Raw genomic sequence first — 23,354 nt, 5'->3', positions numbered from 1 at the left:
TCGGGTTTGTTGTCAACCAATCACAAGGCAGCCTCGCTCGAGCGCAGGCCAATCGGCTTTCTGGCTAGAGGGTTTAACTCCTATTTAAAAAGAAGAACCTTTGAATTCTAACGGCTGAGCTCTTGGAAGACTTGGGTCCTTGGGTCGCAGGCGGGAGCCAACGGGTGGGTAGACCGTGGGGGATATCTCAGTGGCGGACGAGGGCGGCGGGGACAAGGGGCGGCTGGTCGGAGTGGCGGAGCGTCAAGTCTCCTGTCGGTTCCTCCGTCCCTGAGTGTCCTTGGCGCTGCCTTGTGCCCGCCCAGCGCCTTTGCATCCGCTCTTGGGCACCGAGGCGCCCTGTAGGATACTGCTTGTTACTTATTAGAGTTAGAGGTACAAGGGGTTTGTTGAGTGGTGTTGACACGCGCGGGAGGGGTGGGTGGGCTTCAGATTGGATTTTGTCCTCCGAGATCACCTGGGTAAGAAAAGCACAGAAGGTCTCTGCTGTGTTGGAGTTCACGTTCTAGTGGGTGGGGAGACAGACGGTAAGCGTACGGAGAACTTGCAGCTGGGGTGGGTGTTACAAAGGAAAAGCAGGAGTGCGGTTTAACGGGGGCCGCTTTAGATAGAATAGCCTAAGAAGGCCCTTGTCCTGGCTGGATGAGTGGGTGAATTGATGAATGAGAACCTCCTTGCAGAGGCCTTCCCGGTCCGTACTTCTCAGACCGTAGAGCTTGGAGCAGTTGTATCGGGATAACTTGGAGTGCTTGTTAAACACACAGCTCCACCGAGAGCCCGGTAAATCAGAATCTCTGAGGGGTAGGACCCAGGTGTCTAGTTATTAACAAACTCTCCAGATGATTCTTAGGTTTCATTGAGAACTAGGGATGCAGACCGGTGCGTACAAATCGTCTGGGGACGTTAAAATGCAGAATCTGTTTTCTTAGACCTGGGGTTAGGCCTCAGAGTCTCCATTTCTAAGACCCATCCGGCTGAGGTAGACGTAGCCACTGTCCTCAACTCTCGTAATGTCTCTTCCTCTTCCTTAACCTTCCTTGTCCCTTGAATTAAACGTTTTTCAGCAACCTACTCAGTTCGTCCTTCCCTTCATCTCTGCAGACATGCACAGGTCTGAGGGAGGAAGGAATAAACCGTATAAATCTGCTGCGCTATTAGCCTAACAGCTTTTCTATTCAAAATAGTAGGATTTCTGGTTTGAACTGAATGGATCCTGTGAAAGTCGTCTGGTTTTTCAATCTGGTTGCAGATTAGAGTCACCTGAAGGGCAGTCTCCTTGGCATTGTCTCCAGAATTCTGGATTAGAATCTTATTCCATTCTGCTTGTTATTCAATTTCCCTAGAAAGAAAGGTAGAATAAATTGGAGCAAATGCCTGTAGCTTCTGTCAGAAGAATGTTGAATAAATGTTGTTAGGCCTATGTGATCTCATCAGACTGCTACTTGGAATTGTAAGGGAAGTAAAGCATTAGAGCATGTGTGAAATTAAATATTTGATTAACACAAGTGTGCATTTCCTTGTTGTTGTTTATCAACTTTTACTTACCCACTGTTTTTTATAAGGGCTCCTGCCTGTAGTCTGGGCCTGGCTTCATCATGGAATTATTTGCTTAATTGTAAAATGGTAATCTTAATTTTTTTTTTTTGAGACAGGGTCTCACTCCATTGCCCAGGCTGGAGTGCGGGGATATTTGATAAGAAACTTCAGTGAAGGCCGGGCGCGGTGGCTCATGCCTGTAATCCCAGCATTTTGGGAGGCCGAGGCGGGTGGATCACCTGAGGTCGGGAGTTCCAGACCAGCCCTACCAACATAGAGAAACGCTGTCTCTACTAAAAATACAAAATTAGCTGGGCGTGGTGGTGCATGTCTGTAATCCCAGCTACTCTGGAGGCTGAGGCGGGAGAATTGCTTGAACCCAGGAGGTGGAGGTTGCGGGTGAGCCGAGATTGCGCCATTGCACTCCAGCCTGGGCAACAAGAGCAAACTCTGGCTCAAAAAAAAAAAAGAAACCTCAGTGAAATGAAAGACTGAACTACACACCTGGGGGAAAAGCCTAATAAAGGGAGCAAGAAGTGCAAATGCTTATTGGCAGGGGACTTATTTGCAGAAAGAAGGGAGCCTTGTGTGGCTGGTACACAGTCGACAAGAAGAGGAGATGAAGTCAGAGAGGCAGTTAGGGTCCGTTTTCTGTGAGACTTCAATAGGCCTGTCTATGCAGGTTAGGAGTTTGCATTGTTTTGATTGAGTTGGGAGCCATGGGGGTCTTCTGAACTGAGGACCAACACATCTGATTTGTTAATGAGATTGCCGGCCTCAGTGTTAAGAATGGACCATGACAGGGTAAGGGTGGAAGTGGGGAGGCCATTGGGAGGCTGTTGGAAAAAACTCAAGGGAGAGAGAATAATGGTTTGACCAGGTGGTAGTAGTAGAGGTGGTGAGCAGTGATCTTGAAGGCAGAGCCTACAGAATATGCTGGTGGATTAAATGAAGGGTTTGAGAGAGAGAACCTCTTAAAGGGTGATTATGCCAAGGCTTTTGGCCTGAGCGACTGACAGGATGGATTTGCCATCCACTGAGATGAGGATGTCTGGAGACTAGATTTGGGGAGGAGAGAGTGGGGAGAGATGAGGACTTCTGTTTGGGACGTGTTAAGATGGAGATGCCTCTCAGATAATCAGGTGCAGATGTTGCATAGAAAGTAGAAAATGTAGATCAAGAGTTCAGGGGAGAGGTCTGGGCTGAAGAATGAATATTTGGGAGTCCTCAGCCTGTAGATGGTATTGAAAGCAAAGAGACTGGATGTACTCGGCTAGGGAGTAATTGGAGATGGAGAAGTCATTCTAGGCCTGAGCTCAGGGCACACCCATGAACAGGGAGGTGAGAAGTGGAGAAGGGAAGAGGTTCAGTTTTGGATATGTTAGGATTGAGGTGCCTGGCAGACATTTCTGGGAGATCCTGGGGAAGTCCTTGAATATCCAAGTCTGACAGTCCAAGGAGAGACTAGGGCAGAAGATGCACTTTGAGTGGTCCTCATGAAGGCATTTAGAGCTGAGGCACTGGGTGATATGGATCCCTGGTGAAGGTGTAGATGGAGAAGTGGAGGGTCCAGGGACTCGTTCTTGAGTCACCCCAGACCCTTGATCTGGCAAAAATGAGACTGACCCAGCAAGGAGGGAAAGACAGGACGACTAGGTGGTAGATAAACCTGGAAGTGAAGTGAAGAAAAAAGTGTAAGATGTGATCAACCTTGTCAGATTCTGCTGAGGATGCAAGTACGGGGAAGGTGGAATTGACCCTTGGGTTTGGCAACAGTAGGTGTCAGCCATGAGCCTGACAATGTGGTGGAGACAAAAAAGCCAGGTGGGGATGGGCTCAGGGGAGGGGAGAGGAGCAGTAGAGGTGGCAAGTGTGGACGGTTCTTCTGGAGCTTTGCTGTTGGAGAGGAGGGGGTCATTGTTAGCAACGATAATAGAATAAAGAGGACTTTTATTTTATTTTATTTTATTTTATTTTATTTTATTTTATTTTATTTTATTTTATTGTTTTGAGACGAAGTCTCGCTCTTTTCCCATAGGCTGGAGTGCAATGGTGTGATCTCGGCTCACTGCAACCTCTGCCTCCTGGGTTTAAGTGATTCTCCTGCCTCAGCCTCCCGAGTAGCTGGGATTACAGGTGCCTGCCACCACGCTCAGCTAAGTTTTGTATTTTTAGTAGAGACGGGGTTTCACCGTGTTGGCCAGGCTGGTCTCGAACTCTTGACCTCAGGTGATCCGCCCGCCTCGGCCTCCCAAAATGCTGGGATTACAGGTGTAAGCCACCATGCCCGGCCTAAAGAGGACTTTTTTAAGGTAGCAGGTATGCCAGTAGGCTGCACAGGGATGGAAGTGATCCATTAGAGGAGAGATGATGGAGCAGCAAGACCATCAGGAATGAAGACTCCATGACAGAGGATGGGACGCAGTGCCCAAGGGGAGGTTGGCCTTGCAGGGAAAGCACATGCCTGTCCCTCCCTCATTAGCTTCATTTGGACAAAACATGTAAAATCCTGTGTGTTGTGGAGGGCTTTTGATCAGGGAACTGTAACGCTGCCTATCAAGCAACAGCACTTTAAGCAGGTGGCTTTGTTCAAATTAAAGGTTCTTCTTTTTCTTTTCAGGCATCATGGACCGATCTAAAGAAAACTGCATTTCAGGGCCTGTTAAGGTAAATTGAATAACCTGTAATCTCATTCACATTTATAAACCCACATGGAGGTTGGTCTTGTCAGGAATTCTTTCCACCTTTACTTTGGATTTAAATTTAGATCCCTTACTGCGATCCTGGATATGAATTAGTCACTTTCCTCGTGTTCAGTAACATTTTGCTGATTCTTAGAATAGCTTTTTTGTTCTGCTTTGTCTTACAATTGGCTGCTTAAGTTTCTATATCCCTCCACTGTATGCAGGATAATAGTAATAATGCATCTGGCAGGAGTTCAAAACTTTTAAAATTGGCCATAAATATAAAATAATTAGAAAAAGGCTACCTTGAATTACTGTATTTGATTCTAAGTTCCTATGATAACGGCCATTTAAAAAATTGCTCTATATTTAAAATGTTTCTTTTTATTTGTCTTTGTCTGAATGCCTGCTGTGTTGTGGACAGTGTGCTAATTTCAGGAGTAACTGGCTTTGTATTTGGAAGTCTTAACACCCTCTCTTTGTAGAGCACTCATACCGTTGAGCTGGGGATGGACTTTGAGGCTTTCGTTTCTAGCACTTGTCCCTCACTTACAATGAGCTGTTGAAGCTGAAGGAAATCTCATCCCTCCTACCCCTTTTAGTTTGATTAGCTGAGGGTGTTAGAGTTAACTTAACAATTTAAGGTTGTAATACAGTACTTACAGGCGTATAAATAATACATTTCAAGGCTGGGCGCGGTGGCTCACGCCTGTAATCCCAGCACTTTGGGAGACCAAGGAGAGTGGATCACAAGGTCAGGAGTTCAAGACCGGCCTGGCCAAGATGGTGAAACCCTGTTTCTACTAAAAATACAAAAAATTAGCCAGGCGTGGTGGCAGGCGCCTGTCGTCCCAGCTGCTTGGGAGGCTGAGGCAGAGAATTGCTTGAACCTGGGAGGCAGAGGTTGCAGTGAGCCGAGATCATGCCACTGCACTCCAGTCTGGGTGACAGAGCGAGACTCCATCTCAAAAATAATAATAATAATACATTTTAGTAGTAACTTTGTGAAGTGTCTACATTTGTTTCCTCTTTGTCAGTTTTTTGCTCAACTCCATTTTGTCAATACTTGGAAAATGAAACATTGGTTAATCAATAGTACAGTAATAAGCTTATTGTGGAAAATCTTGGATATATGAAAACTTAGACTCTTCTAAAACTTCATGAAGATAATACCACTGTTGAACGTTTTGACATTTTGTGTTTTTTTGGTCTTTTTCTTAAACATGTATTATCAAAGAAATTTCAATGGAACTGAGATTTTGGCATAAAGTTTTTGTATCATAGCTTTTTGCCAAATAGCAATGTAGTGTCTATTTCCAAATTATTGAGAAATTTTAGAAAGTGTCTCTTTCGTTAATGGATATTTGTTAATAAAGCATGATTTTTAGGGGTGAGGAATTGGAGGGGGTAGAAGGTATCATTCAGGTATTCTTAGCCACATACTAACTATCCTCTGGAGGTACTGATTAAAATACCTTTTCCCCTTCCATCTTTTATCAGTGACATTCATTATTTTGCTATACTAGAAAACAAACTTTGTGAAATTCTCAATATATTCATCTTTTGCGTTCATGAATACCAGAAAGTTTATTTTCTCTTCCATTCTAGGCTACAGCTCCAGTTGGAGGTCCAAAACGTGTTCTCATGACTCAGCAATTTCCTTGTCAGAATCCATTACCTGTAAATAGTGGCCAGGCTCAGCGGGTCTTGTGTCCTTCAAATTCTTCCCAGCGTGTTCCTTTGCAAGCACAAAAGCTTGTCTCCAGTCACAAGCCGGCTCAGAATCAGAAGCAGAAGCAATTGCAGGCAACCAGTGTACCTCATCCTGTCTCCAGGCCACTGAATAACACCCAAAAGAGCAAGCAGCCCCTGCCGTCGGCACCTGGTAAACTAGCTTTTGAGACTCATTGGATAGTCCTTCTTTGTCGTCGTTGCTAAAAAAAGCCAGTGTATATACTTGCACTTATTGTTTGGAGCCTTAGCTTTTATATCTGTTGAGGATGGGGAGAAAATATGGTGTCTGGGTTGAAGTAACAGTGTCTGCCCATGGGCCAGACCTATGCTAAAAATACAGACCTGATTCTCACCCTCTTGGAAGAGTTGGGCACCCAGGGAGGACACAGCACAAATTGGTGTCCTTTTGATTGCTTGTTACTGAGTCTGGATGTAGGGTGCTTGCAGTAAGTGACTTGAGGGACTGAGATCTAAAGTGTGGGGGAAATCCAGAGAAGTGGGTGAACTGAGGCAGGCTGCGGTGAGGTCACCATGGGCATTGCTGGCCATGTTAAGGAATGGGGCCTCATCTCTAGGGCATTTGGAAGCTACTGAAGCTTTTTTGAACTCAGAAGGGAACTCTGCCTTTTAGAAAGTTTACTGTGGAAGGCCAGGCGCAGTGGCTCATGCCTGTAATCCCAGCGCTTTGGGAGACCGAGGCAGGTGGATCACCTGAGGTCAGGAGCTGGAGACCAGTCTGACCAACATGGAGAAACCCTGTCTCTACTAAAAATACAAAATTAGCCAGGCGTGGTGGTGCACGCCTGTAATCCCAGCTACTCAGGAGGCTGAGGCAGGAGAATGGCTTGAACCCAGGAGGTGGAGGTTGTGGCGAGCCGAGATCGTGCCATTGCATTCTAGCCTGGGCAACAAGAGCAAAACTCTATCTCAAAAAAAAAAAAAAAATTACTGTGGAAGTACTGAATAAATTGGAGTAGAACGCTGGATTTAGGAGTACCAGACAGGAAGGAGGTTGAGGTCAGAGATGGCAATAACCTGCTCTGTGTGGAGCAGAGTGGATGCAATTATTTACCAACTGTTGAGTGCTCATTCCCTGCAGGCTCTGAGATAAGTGCGTGCTTCATCCACGTCATCTCTTTCAGTCTTTGTAACCACTTCATGAAGGTAGCCAGTTATTAACTCAGTTTTACAGAGGAGGAAGCTAAGACTCACAAGCAGTTAACTTATCCAAAGACAAGCCAGGATGGAGAGGTGCACACAAATTTGAGAGCTCATTTACGATGCAGACTCATTAGAACTGGGCAATAAATTGTACCTGAAAGATGAGTAAAGAGGAGTTAGGGATGGTGATTAGATTGATATTAACTGAGTGAGTGTCCTGGGGGTTGAGGGGTGCACATGTGACAGGGGCACCTGGAGGAAGAGTTTGGACCAGCATCCAGATATCTGAGCAGAGCATCGTGTGCTGTTCGAGTTTGCTATGTTGGAGACAGACCAGTGGAAATGTTTCATATGTCCTTGTGGCTGATGAAATAGTTACCCCAGTCCTCTGCTGCACAACTGTTCATTGTGCATTTTGCTGAATTGGTGGCTTTTGTTTTTATATTTCCCCTTGGCAACTAATATAAATGGAGGGTGGCTGGCTTATGTTTTGCTACATGTTGGTGATAATTCGTATGTAGGGTATGGACTGTTGGCTGGCCCACCTAGTAAGGGGAAAAAGGTGACGAGTTGGCAGCTTGTCATGCATGGGAAGATTGGTACTTCTGCCACAAAAGCTCTTCTTTGGAAACTGAGGCTTCAGAAGAGCCTGCATAGTCTGCCTTTAATTTATCAGAGAAGGGCCTGTCTATATATACGTCTGCTCATCTTTAGAAATTCTATAAAGCCTTCACATGATGGAAGTCAGGGTGTAGTAGTCCTTTTCTTCTATAAGGAAAACTTTAAAAAAAAACCAGGTTTATCATTCTTGACATACCATTAATATTTTGGTGACCAATTCTTTGATTCACCTCTATTCACAGCTTAGCTTATCCTATATAGTTATTCTAAAAACAGGTTTTTTAACTTATTCTATATAGAAAATAATCCTGAGGAGGAACTGGCATCAAAACAGAAAAATGAAGAATCAAAAAAGTAAGCTTTCTTATTTACAAAGTTCTGTACTCTTCTACTAGAATATATTATTTCGTTGCAAATTTCGTTGTGGGAACTCTTGGGGAAAAAAATGAGGCCTTTATTTTCATTTAGAGGATATAAATGTTTCCAGATTTCCAATCTTAAAAAAAATGGAATTTTGTGTAATGAGGTATTTTACTAGGGACTCAAGTGCTTTAAAAAATGGCTTTCAAATTTAGAAAAAGCTTGGATGAATCTGTTATAGAAATGTGTGGAAGTTCCTCTCTGTCCTTAGAAATAACCAGTACATATGGTTTATGTGTCTGTACTTTTTTATTGTACAAAAGTGCAAGTTTTTAAAAAATAGAATATGTTGCAGAACTGTGTACTCATATATGACTGAGGGTTTTGACAGTATTATAGTTTTAGTTATTTATTGTAAAGGTTGGCTGTAATGTCTTCCCCAGGGCTTTTCTAAAAGCCTCCTCTCAGTCTCTGAACTATCTGGACTCTAGAATGTATGGGGAGGAGTGAGGAATGAACCCACAGACTCTTTTGCTTTTAGCGGCCTAACAGAGGCTAAGAGTCTATATCCACTGGTTCTCATGCCCCAGCTAGCCTGTGGGCTCCATCCCGCTTCCATTAGTAACAGTGGCTCTGTCTCCACCACCAGAGTGGTTCTCCACCCAGAGAGAATTAGCACCTCTGGGACTGGAGGGAGCGGCTGGGGTTAGTTTGAAACATGCCCCCAGATGGTCTGGAAGCATTCCTCCCTCTCTGGTCACTTATCCTTTTTATGGTCTTCAGCGTTGTCATGGCCCTGTTCCTCTGAGCATAGTACGGGCTTGGGACATTTCCCATAGAGTGCTTCAGGTCTAAAACCCGAGACTGCCCCTTGTCACTGACTCTCACACCTGACGGCAGCTAGGGACGTCAGGGTTTCATGTCGTGGCAGCTCTTTGATAGTGGTTATTGTCTTGGTTCTTGCTGAGGGTACATATTGAGTGAAGTTGGAATACGAAATTATTTGTAGAATGTGTCTGCTACTCATTGAAAATTTGTTAGAAAAGCTTTGTTTTCTTCACATTCTAAAATGTTCAAATTCCTTCCTAGGAGGCAGTGGGCTTTGGAAGACTTTGAAATTGGTCGCCCTCTGGGTAAAGGAAAGTTTGGTAATGTTTATTTGGCAAGAGAAAAGCAAAGCAAGTTTATTCTGGCTCTTAAAGTGTTATTTAAAGCTCAGCTGGAGAAAGCCGGAGTGGAGCATCAGCTCAGAAGAGAAGTAGAAATACAGTCCCACCTTCGGTGAGTTTTCAGGTTCATGTTCAAAACAATGTTCACCGATGCCGCACCCCTCCCCCTCCTGTAATGTCAGCCTCCCATTGCCCAGGTCCGTTCACTCCCTCTTATGAGGCACTGCCTTCAAATGCATGGCCCCGTTCCTCACCTCCCCCTCCCCTATGAAAAAGATTAGATAAGCTTCTGTACTGCACTGGGTTATAATCATTCTCTTGTGATTCTCCCATGCTCTGCATGTTAAAATAAAATTGTATTCCTTTTCTTTTTTTTTTTAAAGTATAAATTTATTTTTTAGAGGGCCTGCTTTTCATAGTACCACAAAAAATGATTAAATTTGTCATCTTTCAAAGAGCACTTAAGTGCTCTGATCCTGGAAAAATCACTTGAGGATTTAATGTTTTGTTAGTGGAATAGTTTATATGGGCAAGTCTTTCTGGTGGACAGTGAAGGGGAACGGCACCCCTTATTCTGAGGTATGCAGGAATTGCGAGCAGCTACCTGCAGGTTGACTACGGCTGGTGGGTTTTTGTTTTTCCTTTTTTTCTTTCAGTGTTTTTCAAATTTGAATCAGATGCTAATACTTCAAGTCTGGCCACATCAGGCCTGGTGTGTCTCTGCCTGGCAACACCTGGCTGGGGCTGGGAGGGGCAGGCATCTCACATGGGCTGTGCTTCCCATTGCCTGCTTCCCGCTGGCCACAGCCTGCACCTGCCCAGTCTGCTCAGCACCCATCTGCTGCCATTACTGATCACTACTTTTATCTGTCACAGTGTCTGGGTGTCAAACTACTGTGGCAATGCCATGTCCTTTTTTTTTTGAGATGGAGTCTCGCTCTGTTGCCCAGGCTGGAGTGCAGTGGCGCAATCTCAGCTCACTGCAACCTCTGCCTCCCAGGTTAAAGCGATTCTCCTACCTCAGCCTCCTGAGTAGCTAGGATTACAGGCATGCACCAACAAGCCTAGCTAATTTTTGTATTTTTAGTAGAGACGAGGTTTCACCATGTTGGCCAGGCTGGTCTCGAACTCCTGACCTCGCGATCCTCCCGCCTCGGCCTCCCAAAGTGCTGGGATTACAGGCGTGAGCCACTGTGCCCAGCCATGTCCTTTTTTTAATATGTAGATAATTAATATTCAGCTGAATTTTCCTCCTAAGAATAAAGGTGCCTAAAGGAAGGAAATAGTCTTAACTAAACCAGAGGTCCATTAATACTTTGAAGTGCTTTTAAAATGATATGTGGGTGTATGTATTTTTCTTGGAGTGGGTTTATAGTTTCAGATTCTAAAGTGGGGTTTGGAGTGTGGTTTCACGTGAAACACCACTGGTTTTACATGAAGAGTTTGTTTGACATTTTGTACATAGTCTTCTGTCAGCTCCAAACCAGGTGTTAGAATGTTTATCCTTTGTTGCAGGCATCCTAATATTCTTAGACTGTATGGTTATTTCCATGATGCTACCAGAGTCTACCTAATTCTGGAATATGCACCACTTGGAACAGTCTATAGAGAACTTCAGAAACTTTCAAAGTTTGATGAGCAGAGAACTGCTACTGTAAGTGTTCATTTATTGTCCAGGCTAATTGTGTTTCCTTTATACCTGTCCTCCATAGCAATGTACCTTTCATCATAGTAGAGTGGGTTTTGTCTTGACGTAAGGATAGCTTAATATCAAATATTTGAAGTGGAAAAATCAAAATAGCTTAGTTGTACCGTATGTACAGATAAAGTCTAGAACCAGGTAGAATGCTGTATCTGCTTTTGTGCCTAGTTTGCACAGCTGTTTTCTATGGAAATGTATATAATGTATATAGATAGTCACCCTCATTTTCTTTAATAGATGTTTTATTTTAGAATAATTTTTACTTTTTTTTTTTTTTTTTTTTTTAAAGGGACAGGGTCTTGTTATGTTGCCCAGGCTGGACTCAAGTGATTCTCCACCTCAGCCTCCCGAGTAGCTGGGACTACAGGTGCACACCATTGTGCCTGGCTAGGATAGTTTTAGATTTACAGAAATTGTGAAGGCAGTACAGAGAGTTCCCATATACCCCACACTGAATTTCCTACTAATTCTCCTACTAACATCTTGCATTAATATGGCACATTTGTCACATTCAATGAACCAATATTGATATATAACTATTAACTCAAGTCCACATTTTATTCAGATTTTCTTAGTTTTTCTCATGATTAAATTGGGCTTATGGGTTTTTGAGAGGGAGATCAGAGGTAAAGTGCATTCTTATCACATACCAGCGATGTAAACTCTTATGACTTTTAACTGTGGATGTCAGCTTGATCTTCTGACTCAGAGAGTGTTTGTTTGGTTTCTCCACTGTGAAGTTACTATTTTCTCCCCTTTCCGTGCTGTATTTCTTCAAAGGAAGTTACTATGAATAGCCCACACTTAAGGAGTAGAGAGTGGATGGAGTATTGCCATAAATTATGTGGAATTCTGTGCCAGAGATAAGGCTGTTCTCCCTTATTTATTTAATCATTTATTTAAAGATGTAGACTCCTGGGTATTTATTTTATCCCTTGAGCTATAATCCAATACTTTATTTTGTGGTTCAGATCATTGCAACTTCGGCCACTGAGAACTTTTTTTCTTTTTTTTTTTTCTTTTTGAGACGGAGTCTCACTCTGTCGCCCAGGCTGGAGTGCAGTGGCGCTATCTTGGCTCACTGCAACCTCCGCCTCCCAGGTTGAAGCGATTCTCCTGCCTCAGCCTCCCAAGTAGCTGGAAGTACAGGCACCCACCACCACACCTGGCTAATTTTTGTATTTTTAGTAGAGACGGGGTTTCACCATATTGGCCTGGCTGGTCTTGAACTCCTGACCTTGTGATCCATCCGCCTCAGCCTCCCAAAGTGCTGGGATTACAGGCATGAGCCACCATGCCCGGCCTGCTCTTTTTCTTTTACCAGGTTCCTGGGAAAATCATTGCAGTTTTGTCTTGCGTGTGTGTGGTTTTTTTTTGGTTTGTTTTTACACTTCCTTACTTTTTTTTTTTCTTTTTTTGAGATGGAATCTCACTCTGTCGCCCAGGCTGGAGTGCAGTGGTGCAACCTTGGCTCACTGCAGCCTTCGCCTCCTGGGTTCAAGTGATTCTCCTGCCTCAGCCTCCTGAGTAGCTAGGATTAACAGGCATGCACCACCACACCCGGCTCATTTTTGTATTTTTAGTAGAGATGGGGTTTTGCCATGTTGGCCAGGCTGGTCTCTAACCCCTGTCCTCAGGTGATCTGCCTGCCTCAGCCTCCCAAAGTGCTAGGATTACAGGTGTGAGCCACCACGCCTGGCCTTGTACTTCCTTACTTTCTAATACAAGATGCTCAGGCCTCATCGTGTATATTTCCTGCTCCAGTCCTAGAATTGAACCACTTCTCCAAGGAGCCCTGGTTCCTTTTCTTGGAGAATGTTATTAGAAACCAAGATCTGGGCACTTGGTGTACTCATTGCTACTATGGTGTCACTACTTTTAGGCTTTCAGCTGACACAGCAGGGGAATATATGTGGATAGTAATCTGTGTATAGATTTATCCATCTATCTCTTCATTAGGCATACCATGAATTCATACTGATGTCTTCAACTTGAATCCATTACCACGTTTCATTCTAACTTCCTCCTGTTTACCTGTAAACTCCCACTCCAAAAGTGGGAAACCTGGATTTCACCGCCCACCATCCTTTTACTTATTCAGTTCCAATATACATGTATAATGGTATCGGAATTGTTAACCAGCTGCCCCGTGGGAACCAACTTTATCAATTAGAGTGCTTATGTGCACTTCCTTTGGCCTTTGTCTTATAGATTCCACTCATTTCCAAAGCTGCTTGGATCAACACTTTACCCTCATGCCCTTTAGTAAGGTGGTTTCCTACATTTGTAATGCAATGAGATTTTTTTGTCACAATCTGCATGCCCAGGATGGAATCATTTACATTTTCATATCCTGAGATTGATTTTTGTGTGTTTGCTGTAAAGTTCTATGAATTTTGACAAATACACAATGCCATGTATCCACCATTATGATATAGAGAATAGTTTCGCTGCTCTTAAGAAAAAAAAAAATCCTGTGTCTCAACTACTCATCCCTTCCAACCCTTCCATCTCTGGCAACCACTGATCTGTTTACTGTCTTTATTGCCTTTTCCAGAATATCATGTAATTGGAATCATAACAGTATGTAGCTTTTTTAGGTGGGCTTCTTCCACTTAGCAATATGCATTGAAGATTCATCTGTGTATTTTTGGAGGCATGAGAGCTTGTTCATTTCTGTTTATCACAAAATCATATTCCATTATTTCATTATATGGAAGTACCTCAGTTTATTCATCTACTGAAGGGTATCTTGGCTGCTTCTGGTTTTTGGCAGTTATGTTTTGGCTGTCAACATTTGCATGCAGGTTTTTGCGAAACATAAGTCTTCAAATTAGTTGGGCACATATCTAGGAGTGCTATTGCCAGCTCACACGGTAAGACTATATTTTGCTTTGTGAGGAACTGTCAGTCCTCCAAAGTGATTTTTACATTCTGTTTTACATTGCATTACAAATGTAGGAAATCACCTTACTAAAGGGCATGAGGGTAAAGTGTTGATCCAAGCAGCTTTGGAGATGAGTGGAGTCTATAAGACAAAGGCCAAAGGAAGTGCACATAAGCACTCTAATTGATAAAGTTGGTTCCTGTGGGGCAGCTGGTTAACAATTCTGATACCATTATACAATGGTAATGTGGTATCGGAACCAATGAATTGAGGTCCTCTTGCTTCTCATAGTTGCCAACATTTGATGTCAGTGTTTTGGATTTTTGTTTGTTTGTTTTGAGACAAGGTCTCACTGTCACCCAGACTGGAGTGCAGTGGCATGATCACCCACCTCAACCTCACTGGCTCAAGCAATCCTCCCATCTCAGCCTCCCAAGTAGCTAGGACTAAAGGCATGTGCTCTCGTGCCTGGCTAATTTTTGTATTTTTTTGTAGAGACAAGGTTTTGCCTTGTTGCCCAGGTTGGTTTCGAAATCCTGGTCTCAAGTAATTCATGCCTACCAAAATATTGGGATTACAGGAGTGAGCCACTATACCTGGCCTCTTGTTTTGCATTTTAGTCATTCTAATCGGCATGTGGTGGTATCTCATTGTTTTGATTTATAGTTTCCTAATGACATTTGATGTTGAACATCTCTTTTTTTTTTTTTTTTGAGACGGAGTCTCGCTCTGTCACCAGGCTAGAGTGTAGTGGTGCGATTTTGGCTCACTGCAACCTCCGCCTCTTGGGTTCAAGCGATTCTCCTGCCTCAGACTCCTGAGTAGCTGGGACTACAGGCACGTGCCACCATGCCCAGCTAATTTTTGTACTTTTAGTAGAGATGGGGTTTCACCATGTTGGCCAGGATGGTCTCGATCTCTTGACCTTGTGATCCACCTGCCTCGGTCTCCCAAAGTGCTGGGATTATAGGCGTGAGCCACTGCGCCCGGCCTTGAACATCTTTTTATGTGTTTATTTGCCATCTGTGTATCGTCTTTGAGGCACCTGTTGAAATCTTTTGCTCATTTTTTTTTTGAGTTTTGAGTTTTGAGTTTTAAGAGTTCTTTGTATATTTTGGATGCAGGTCATCTGTCACACATGTTTTGCAAATATTTTCTCCCAATCCGTGCCTTGTATTTTTGTTCTCTTATCTGTGTCTTTCACAAGGCTGTTTTTATTTTATTTATTTTTTTGAGAAAGGGTTTCACTCTGTCACCCAGGCTGGGGTGCAGTGGTGCGATCTCTGCTCACTGCAGCCTCTGCCTGTTGAGCTCAAGTGATCCTCCTGAGTAGGTGAGACTAAAGGCGGGTACCACCATGCCCAGCTAATTTTTGTATTTTTTGTGTAGACACGGTCTCATCATGTTGCCCAGGTTGTTTTTTTTTGAGACATTCTTGCTCTGTCACCCAGGCTGGAGGGCAGTGACGTGATCTTGGTTCTCAGCTCACTGCAACTTCTACCTCCTGTGTTCAAGCAGTTCTCCTGCCTCAGCCTCCTGAGTAGCTGGGATTACAGGCGTGAGCCACCACGCCCAGCTAATTTTTGTATTTTTAGTAGAGACAGGGTTTCATCATGTTGGCCAGTCTGGTCTCGAACTCCTGACTTCAGGTGATTTGCCCACCTCGGCCTCCCAGAGTGTTGGGATTGCAGGCGTGAGCCACTGTACCCGGCCTCCCAGGCTGTATTTTTAATAAAAGTCCAAATGTGTCAGTTTTTTCTTTCATGATTGTGCTTTTTTGCTTCTCCTTTTTTATGTGATTAAAGTTACTTGTTTTAAGAAGTTGAAGAGTCTTAGTTTGGGCCGTTTCTTATTGGATTGGCAGCTTGATAAAGCATGTTGAATGGTGGTTACTTTGATTTTTTTCTGTTTCTTGGTGGAGATCTCCGGGTAGTGTGGACATTAGTTTTCTTTTTGGCATTGATGTAAATGGCATTTAATTCAAGTAATTTTACTTTCAGTATCTGATGAAATCATGCTACTATGGACAAATGGCCCTTTGGTCTTGTCTCTGCAACAATGACATGCTGTTTTAAACTTAAAGACTTAATCTTAAATGTTTGTGCTTCTCCTAAGTAGAAATAGATCTCTAATTTGCTTTTTTAAATATTAGCTAAACAAATCAGCTTCTTATTTAATTGGCAATTAATATTTCTTTGAGTTCATCTTTTGGGCCAACTTTCTCTTACAGATCAATAAGTAAGTCTATGCTCATTAATGGTAGTGACTCTACCTCAGGTACTCACATTTTACCCTTGGTTTTTTTCCTGGTAATCTTGCTTATGGTGGGTTGTAGTTTGTTGTTTCGGGTCAGTTAATCTTTTTCTTCAGTTTCTGATATTGATATCCTACTTTAAAAGATTCACCTTATACCAACACTACAAAATTACACATTATACTACTTCTCTGTTTTTTCTCCTTACACCCAAGGCTTCAATCTAGATGGAGTTTTGGTGTAAGCAGATAGCTGTTTGAAAGAAAATGAAAGATAATTTCTATCTAGATTCCTTAGCAGTTAGAATGAATACACATGTACCTGTTTTCCTTTTCAGATGAATTCAAATAAAACTAATTGTAGTGACATGTCAGTGACCTATCCATATCTGCAATCTAACAACATGTGAGGTGTGGAGGAAGTGGCAGTGCCAGAGGGCTATCATGAAACTAGTAGCTTCTTGTCTGGAAGTGATTTGAGGAGTGAAATCCATTGCCCTCTTGAACTTTAATGTGTGCAATTAAAGCATCAGCAACTCAAAGTTGGTGGTCAGAAGAGCAGCTTTCTTTGTATTTGCCTTCAGTTTATTGTGGTCTGAATTTTGATCTCTGGTTTTGGGCTGAAAGAATGAAAAGTGTTTATTCTGACAGTGACATTTGGTTTTTACTCATCTGTGTAGTAAACCTTTTTGATGTAAAATAATGTTCAATCCTGTCTAGAAATTGCTTTAGAAAGCAAACTCTTCTCAAACTTTAGGCAGAGCTAAATATATTTTTTCAATATTCAAACAGTTATCTGTATGTTAAAATAAATTCTGGGCCAGGCATGGTAGCTCACGCTTGTAATCTCAGCACTTGGAGAGGCCAAGGTGGGGGGATCACTTGAGGTCAGGAATTAGCGACCAGCATAGGCAACATGGGGAGACTGTCTCTACAAAAAAAAGAAAGATTAAAAATTAGCTGGGCATGGTGGCACACGCCTGTAGTCCCAGCTACTCGGCAGGAGGCTGAGGTGGGAGGATTGCTTACGGCCAGGAGTTCAAGGCTGCAGTGAGGTATGATCATGCCATAGCAATCCAGGCTGGGTGACAGAGTGAGACCCTGTCTCTTAAAAATAAATAAGTAAATACATACATACTGGACTTGTTTGCTAAATCTTAGCGATAGGGACTGTAAAACTTTTCTTTTATCTTGCTTTTTTTTTTTTTTTTTTTTTTTTTCTGAGACGGAATTTTACTCTTATTGCCCAGGCTGGAGTGCAATGGCATGATCTTGGCTCACTGCAACCTCTACCTCCTGGGTTTAACCAATTCTCCTGCCTCAGCCTCCCGAGTAGCTGCGATTATAGGCATGCACCACCACACTTGGCTAATTTTTGTATTTTTAGTAAAGACAGGGTTTCACCATATTGGTCAGGCCGGTCTCGAACTCCTGACTTCAGGTGATCCACCCGTCTTGGCCTCCCAAAGTGCTGGGATTACAGGCATGAACCACTGCACCTGGCCAGGAAAATTTTTCTTACAAGATGGTAATTCGGCCGGGTGCAGTGGCTCATGTCTGTAATCCTAGCACGTTGTGAGGCTGAGATGGGAGGATCACTTGAGGCCAGGAGTTTGAGACCAGCCTGGTCAACACAGCGAGACGCCCATCTCTATTAAAAAAAAAAAAAAAGATAGTAACTTAAGGAAATAAAATTAACAAAAGGACTGATTTCTTATGTACTTCTATGCTGACTTAGTGTAACCCAAAATTTAACATGCTATTTAATATGTCAGTGCAACTGCTTTTTAGTTTCTGTTTATTGTTCAGGATAATTTTTTCTCCTGATACTCTTGAAGTAAATTTTTAGCTTTAAACAAATTCTTCTGTCATAGAATGATCTTCGTTTTGAAAAAGGGAATTGACTATACTTGGAAAGTTCATTTTTTTTTTTTCTAAAAAAGAAAAAGGCAGTATTTACACATCTGAATCCTTAATTTGTACCAGTTCTTCAGCACTGTCTTACCTCCTGGCTGCGGGGCCATTTGTTGTCGTATGGTGGTGTGACTTTAGGTTGGTGCAAAAGTAACTGTGTTTTGCATTGACATGGCACCAGCCTAAGAGCTAGCTCTAACTAGCTGAATGTCTTTTCTGACTTTCAACATCACACCAGCTGTATTAGCAGAGATGACTAAGCATTGGGTAATTTCACTTCATGCTAACCACTATAAATTGGTTCAGTTGATTTTGTGTGTGTGTGTGTGTGCATGTGTGTGTGTGTAGACTCCTATATAATTTCTACAATCCTTGCTTTAAAACCTGCAAAATGTATTTTTTGTTTTGTCTTTTCCTTTTTGAGACAGGGTCTCCCTCTGTCACCCAGGCTGAAGTGTGATCATGGCTCACTGCAGCTTTGACCTCCTGGTCTCAAGCAATCTTCCTGCCTCAGCCTCCCAAGTAGCTGGGACTACAGGCATGCACCATCACGCTCAGCTAATTGTTAAATTTTTGTAGAGATGGAGTATTCCTATGTTTCCCAGGCTGGTCTTGAACCCCTGGGCTCAAGTGATCCTCCCACCTCAGTCCCCCAAAGTGCTGGGATTACAGGTGTGAGCCACTGTGCCTGGCCAAAACCTGCAAACCATGTTAAATCTATGTTGTGTTCCTTTTGGAAGAGATGTCTAATATTAACTTGTGTTATATAAAATCTAAAACATAGGCTTTCAATATTGTTTTAACAGTATATAACAGAATTGGCAAATGCCCTGTCTTACTGTCATTCGAAGAGAGTTATTCATAGAGACATTAAGCCAGAGAACTTACTTCTTGGATCAGCTGGAGAGCTTAAAATTGCAGATTTTGGGTGGTCAGTACATGCTCCATCTTCCAGGTATGTAACTTTAGAGGTGGAAGTTGTTTGGTTTACCAAAGCCCTGGGAGGTAATCATGAGCTAAATGTAAAATATTTCAGTGTAGATTTTGTGCTGTAAGAGGGGTAGGTGGCTAACCCAGAAGTACTTTGGAGTAATTTAGGCTTAATAATAAACTAGGGTTTGCAAGTTCTGTGGTGATTTGGGGCTATTAGCAGCGTTCTAGGCCTAGGGTTGAAGATGCTCAATGTCCTTAGAGGCTAATGAAGGGATGAATGAGTCAACAGATAGGACACGTATATGATAGAGGTGAAGTGCCCACATGTTGAGTGGGAGGAACTCTTCACCTCTGCTGCTTCCTGGATGAGGAGATGGGGAGATGGTTCAGAGGACAGCACTGACAAAGATCTAGAGCTCAGAGTGCAGGCCATGTCAGGGAACTTGAAACACTAAATTAGTTTGGTGGTGCTTTGAGGGCAGTGGTGAGAGATTCTCTTCAGTCTGCCTCTGTCAATAGTAGGGATAGTCCTTTCTTGTCCCCTCTCACAGCTGAAGCAGAGATGTCAGTCTCAAAACAATTCAAATCTTAGCTTTCCAAGTGAACTACAATATCTTTACTGTTTTAAATTTGAGTTTAAATAAGCTTTGAAACTTCACATGAAGTGGGGCATTTTAAAACATATATCTACCGATGAAGGTTTGTCAACTTTGGAGGAGGACTCAAATTATAGCCAAATGACTTAAAAATCAAGCTAGTTAAAAAAAAAAGTATAGCCTAAAATAGATTATGAGGGAGAAAACCTTTGCTTTTGTTACAGAGCACTTCTAATTGTTCCAGCAATGCACTGAATCTGCTATTGCAGTCTTTTTTTTTTTTTTTTAAACTGGTTGTGATTAGTGGGAGCTGTTATCTGGTGAGACAAACCAGAATAAAGACTTACAGGCTTCATGGAATCGCAGAGTTAAACTGTATCTTAACCGGTTGAATTGTGATAGAAAAGATGGCTTCTTGCTTTTTGAAAAGATTACTTACATAACCGATAGTCACTTCACTCCAAATCCCAGATGTTAATCATCATCATTTCCTGCTTATTGCCTCAGTTTGAGAACCCCTGATTCAGTCCGTCGGTGGTGATGGAGGGGTTAGATGACCAGAGTGGTCGCTTCTTAATCCTACGTCACAATTCAGTGGTGAGTGACTGTTTGTGTGCTCAGTGGGTGCCAGGCCTGGCTGAACACAGCACCAGGGCTGTGACCACGTAAGCCTCCATGGCGAAGAGCAGCTGATAACAAAGCAACACGAACCCACACAGACTGTTCTGGCTTGGTGTCTGCTGTCCCCAGCTTTTTTCCAACCTTCGTTACAAAAACCTAAACCGATAAAAATGCGGAATTGGTAGTTGATGGCATACCTGTCTATCCAGTGCCCACGTTCAGCAGTTTTTCCCATTTAGTCAGAAGGGCTGCATCTGCTTTTTTAGTGAACACTTGAAAATACGTTGCAAACATCATGATGCTTCAACCTTAAGCACTATAATAGAATGCATTTCCTAAATAAGGATATTCTCCTATATAACTAGAACCATGATCACTCCTAAGAAAATTAACAGCATTGTCAGTGTCTAATATTTAGTCCACGTTCAAATTTCTCCTGTTGTCCATGACATCTTATAGCTGGTTTGTAAAATCAGAACTCAACCAAAGCCCATGCTTTGTATTGGACTGTCTCTGTGGTTGGACTGTCTCTGTGGTTGGACTGTCTCTGTGGTTGGACTGTCTCTGTGGTTGGACTGTCTCTGTGCTTGGACTGTCTCTGTGGTTGGACTGTCTCTGTGCTTGGACTGTCTCTGTGCTTGGACTGTCTCTGTGCTTGGACTGTCTCTGTGGTCTAAAGCCAGACCAGTCTCCCACTTTAAAGAGGACTTTTCTGATTGTGTTGCCACTTAACTTGGACCTTTATTCCCCGTATTTGCTGAAAACTGGAATGTAGGTCTCAGGGCCTGAAGAAATTCAGGTTAAAAAAAAAATTTTTTTTTTTTTTTGAGACAGAGTCTCGCTCTGTCACCCAGGCTGGAGTGCAGTGGTGCGATCTTGGCTCACTACAAGTTCCACCTCCCGGGTTCACGCCATTCTCCTGCCTCAGCCTCCTGAGTAGCTGGGACTACAGGCGCCCGCCACCACACCCGGCTAATTTTTTGTATTTTTAGTAGATACGGGGTTTCACCATGTTAGCCAGGATGGTCTCGATCTCCTGACCTTGTGATCCGCCTGCCTCGGCCTTCCAAAGTGCTGGCATTACAGGCATGAGCCACTGCGCCCAGCCCGGTTAAATATTTTTGGCAAGAGTACTTCATAGGCCACTCTCAAAATTTCAGCATCACTCGTACCAAGTATCTATCACAAGGCAGCTTGTATCTAAATCTCCACCCCAGTGCTGTTACAATGGGACAGTTTCTAGTGTATTGTCATTGCGACCAGGCTTTTAAGATTCTTAGCATATCTGTAATATCCACATGCAGATGTAGAATCCAAATCGTATTTACAGAGAACTTTGCATGGCAGCTTTTATATGGTAGTGATACATTCAATTTCTTACATTCTAGATCATTCAGGGAGGTTCTGGAGTTGGACAGATTTGGGGTTAAGCCTGATGGCTAGCTGGGTGACCTTACACACCTCGCTTCATCTGTTTCCTATGGGAATTTATAATAGTAGCTACTTCCTAGGGCACAGGATCTGGCCCAGGGGAAGACCTCAGTGTTAGTGGACTCTTTAATGATTGTTAGCAGCTGTTGTGATCATAAAACGAGAAGCACATCAACCTGAGCCTCCCTCCGTTTTCAGGAGGACCACTCTCTGTGGCACCCTGGACTACCTGCCCCCCGAAATGATTGAAGGTCGGATGCATGATGAGAAGGTGGATCTCTGGAGCCTTGGAGTTCTTTGCTATGAATTTTTAGTTGGGAAGCCTCCTTTTGAGGCAAACACATACCAAGAGACCTACAAAAGAATATCACGGGTAAGACGCAACTGAAAAGGACCCAGCACATCTGCTGGAATTCTTTCCTTATCAGCCTGAACTGCAGGCCAAGATCTGAACATCTATACTATTTGATCTCTCTAACCTGTGTTTTGTGATATTTTATCATTTGTTGTACTCCAGGTTGAATTCACATTCCCTGACTTTGTCACAGAGGGAGCCAGGGACCTCATTTCAAGACTGTTGAAGCATAATCCCAGCCAGAGGCCAATGCTCAGAGAAGTACTTGAACACCCCTGGATCACAGCAAATTCATCAAAACCATCAAATTGCCAAAACAAAGAATCAGCTAGCAAACAGTCTTAGGAATCGTGCAGGGGGAGAAATCCTTGAGCCAGGGCTGCCGTATAACCTGTCAGGAACATGCTACTGAAGTTTATTTTACCATTGACTGCTGCCCTGAATCTAGAACGCTACACAAGAAATATTTGTTTACTCAGCAGGTGTGCCTTAACCTCCCTATTCAGAAAGCTCCACATCAATAAACATGACACTCTGAAGTGAAAGTAGCCACGAGAATTGTGCTACTTATACCGGTTCATCATCTGGAGGCAAGGTTCGACTGCAGCCGCCCCGTCAGCCTGTGCCAGGCATGGTGTCTTCACAGGAGGCAAATCCAGAGCCTGGCTGTGGGGAAAGTGACCACTCTGCCCTGACCCCGATCAGTTAAGGAGCTGTGCAATAACCTTCCTAGTACCTGAGTGAGTGTGTAACTTATTGGGTTGGCCAAGCCTGGTAAAGCTGTTGGAATGAGTATGTGATTCTTTTTAAGTATGAAAATAAAGATAATATGTACAGACTTGTATTTTTTCTCTGGTGGCATTCCCTTAGGAATGCTGTGCGTCTGTCCGGCACCCCGGTAGGCCTGATTGGGTTTCTAGTCCTCCTTAACCACTTATCTCCCATATGAGAGTGTGTAAAATAGGAACACGTGCTCTACCTCCATTTAGGGATTTGCTTGGGATACAGAAGAGGCCATGTGTCTCAGAGCTGTTAAGGGCTTATTTTTTTTAAAACATTGGAGTCATAGCATGTGTGTAAACTTTAAATATGCAAATAAATAAGTATCTATGTCTGTATGGAGTGCTGTGTAATTCTTTCCACCATCTGTTCATTGCTGGCCTGGAAATGAGCAGGGGCTGAGAGGAGCAGGTCTCGCCCTCATCTAGTCCTGCCTCTTCTGGTCTCTCCTGTTGGGTGTACTCCTAATACTTCATTATATATAGTGTTTATATATTTGTCATATCTTTGTCATCTGTCCATCGACTAAAGATACGGTGAAAGTGACCGTGATGAAGGAAAAGTAGAAGTGTTGAGCTTAGAGCTAGTAGAGAAATCTGCTTGCATGGCCAATGCTC

General features: G+C 43.1%; 1 protein-coding gene across 6 annotated transcripts; it reads left to right on the top strand.

Moving 5' to 3' along the window:
* The first annotated feature begins 18 nt into the window (after positions 1 to 18).
* AURKA (aurora kinase A) lies at positions 19 to 23,071 on the top strand. 6 transcript variants are annotated; one of them, XM_055372887.2, is made up of 10 exons: positions 103 to 164; positions 3,575 to 3,672; positions 4,157 to 4,203; positions 5,829 to 6,105; positions 8,036 to 8,090; positions 9,186 to 9,377; positions 10,781 to 10,919; positions 18,828 to 18,976; positions 21,801 to 21,975; positions 22,120 to 23,071. In XM_055372887.2, the coding sequence occupies exons 3-10, from the start codon at positions 4,162 to 4,164 to the stop codon at positions 22,300 to 22,302; spliced, it is 1,212 nt and encodes a 403-aa protein (XP_055228862.1). In that variant the 5' UTR covers positions 103 to 164; positions 3,575 to 3,672; positions 4,157 to 4,161; the 3' UTR covers positions 22,303 to 23,071. The 6 variants fall into 6 exon arrangements, with proteins under 6 accessions (XP_018872793.1, XP_018872792.1, XP_055228862.1 ...); XM_055372885.2 differs by having other exon boundaries at positions 108 to 164; positions 3,575 to 3,691; XM_019017248.4 differs by lacking the exon at positions 3,575 to 3,672 and having other exon boundaries at positions 19 to 150.
* Positions 23,072 to 23,354: the final 283 nt, after the last annotated feature.

Source organism: Gorilla gorilla, chromosome 21, assembly GCF_029281585.2.
Source record: "Gorilla gorilla gorilla isolate KB3781 chromosome 21, NHGRI_mGorGor1-v2.1_pri, whole genome shotgun sequence".
Classification (NCBI taxonomy): Eukaryota; Metazoa; Chordata; class Mammalia; order Primates; family Hominidae; genus Gorilla; species Gorilla gorilla.
Note: the sequence above shows the minus strand (reverse complement) of the source record. Positions and strands in the feature narration are given on the sequence as shown.

Bases quoted from the DNA above. Each gene is read 5' to 3' on its own strand.
- AURKA (XM_063702351.1), top strand. From the start codon at position 3,951: ATGGGACGCAGTGCCCAAGGGGAGGTTGGCCTTGCAGGGAAAGCACAT. The intron at 10,920-18,827 runs GTAAGTGTTCAT...TTGTTTTAACAG, and splicing joins ATGAGCAGAGAACTGCTACT to TATATAACAGAATTGGCAAA. The intron at 21,976-22,119 runs GTAAGACGCAAC...GTTGTACTCCAG, and splicing joins CCTACAAAAGAATATCACGG to GTTGAATTCACATTCCCTGA.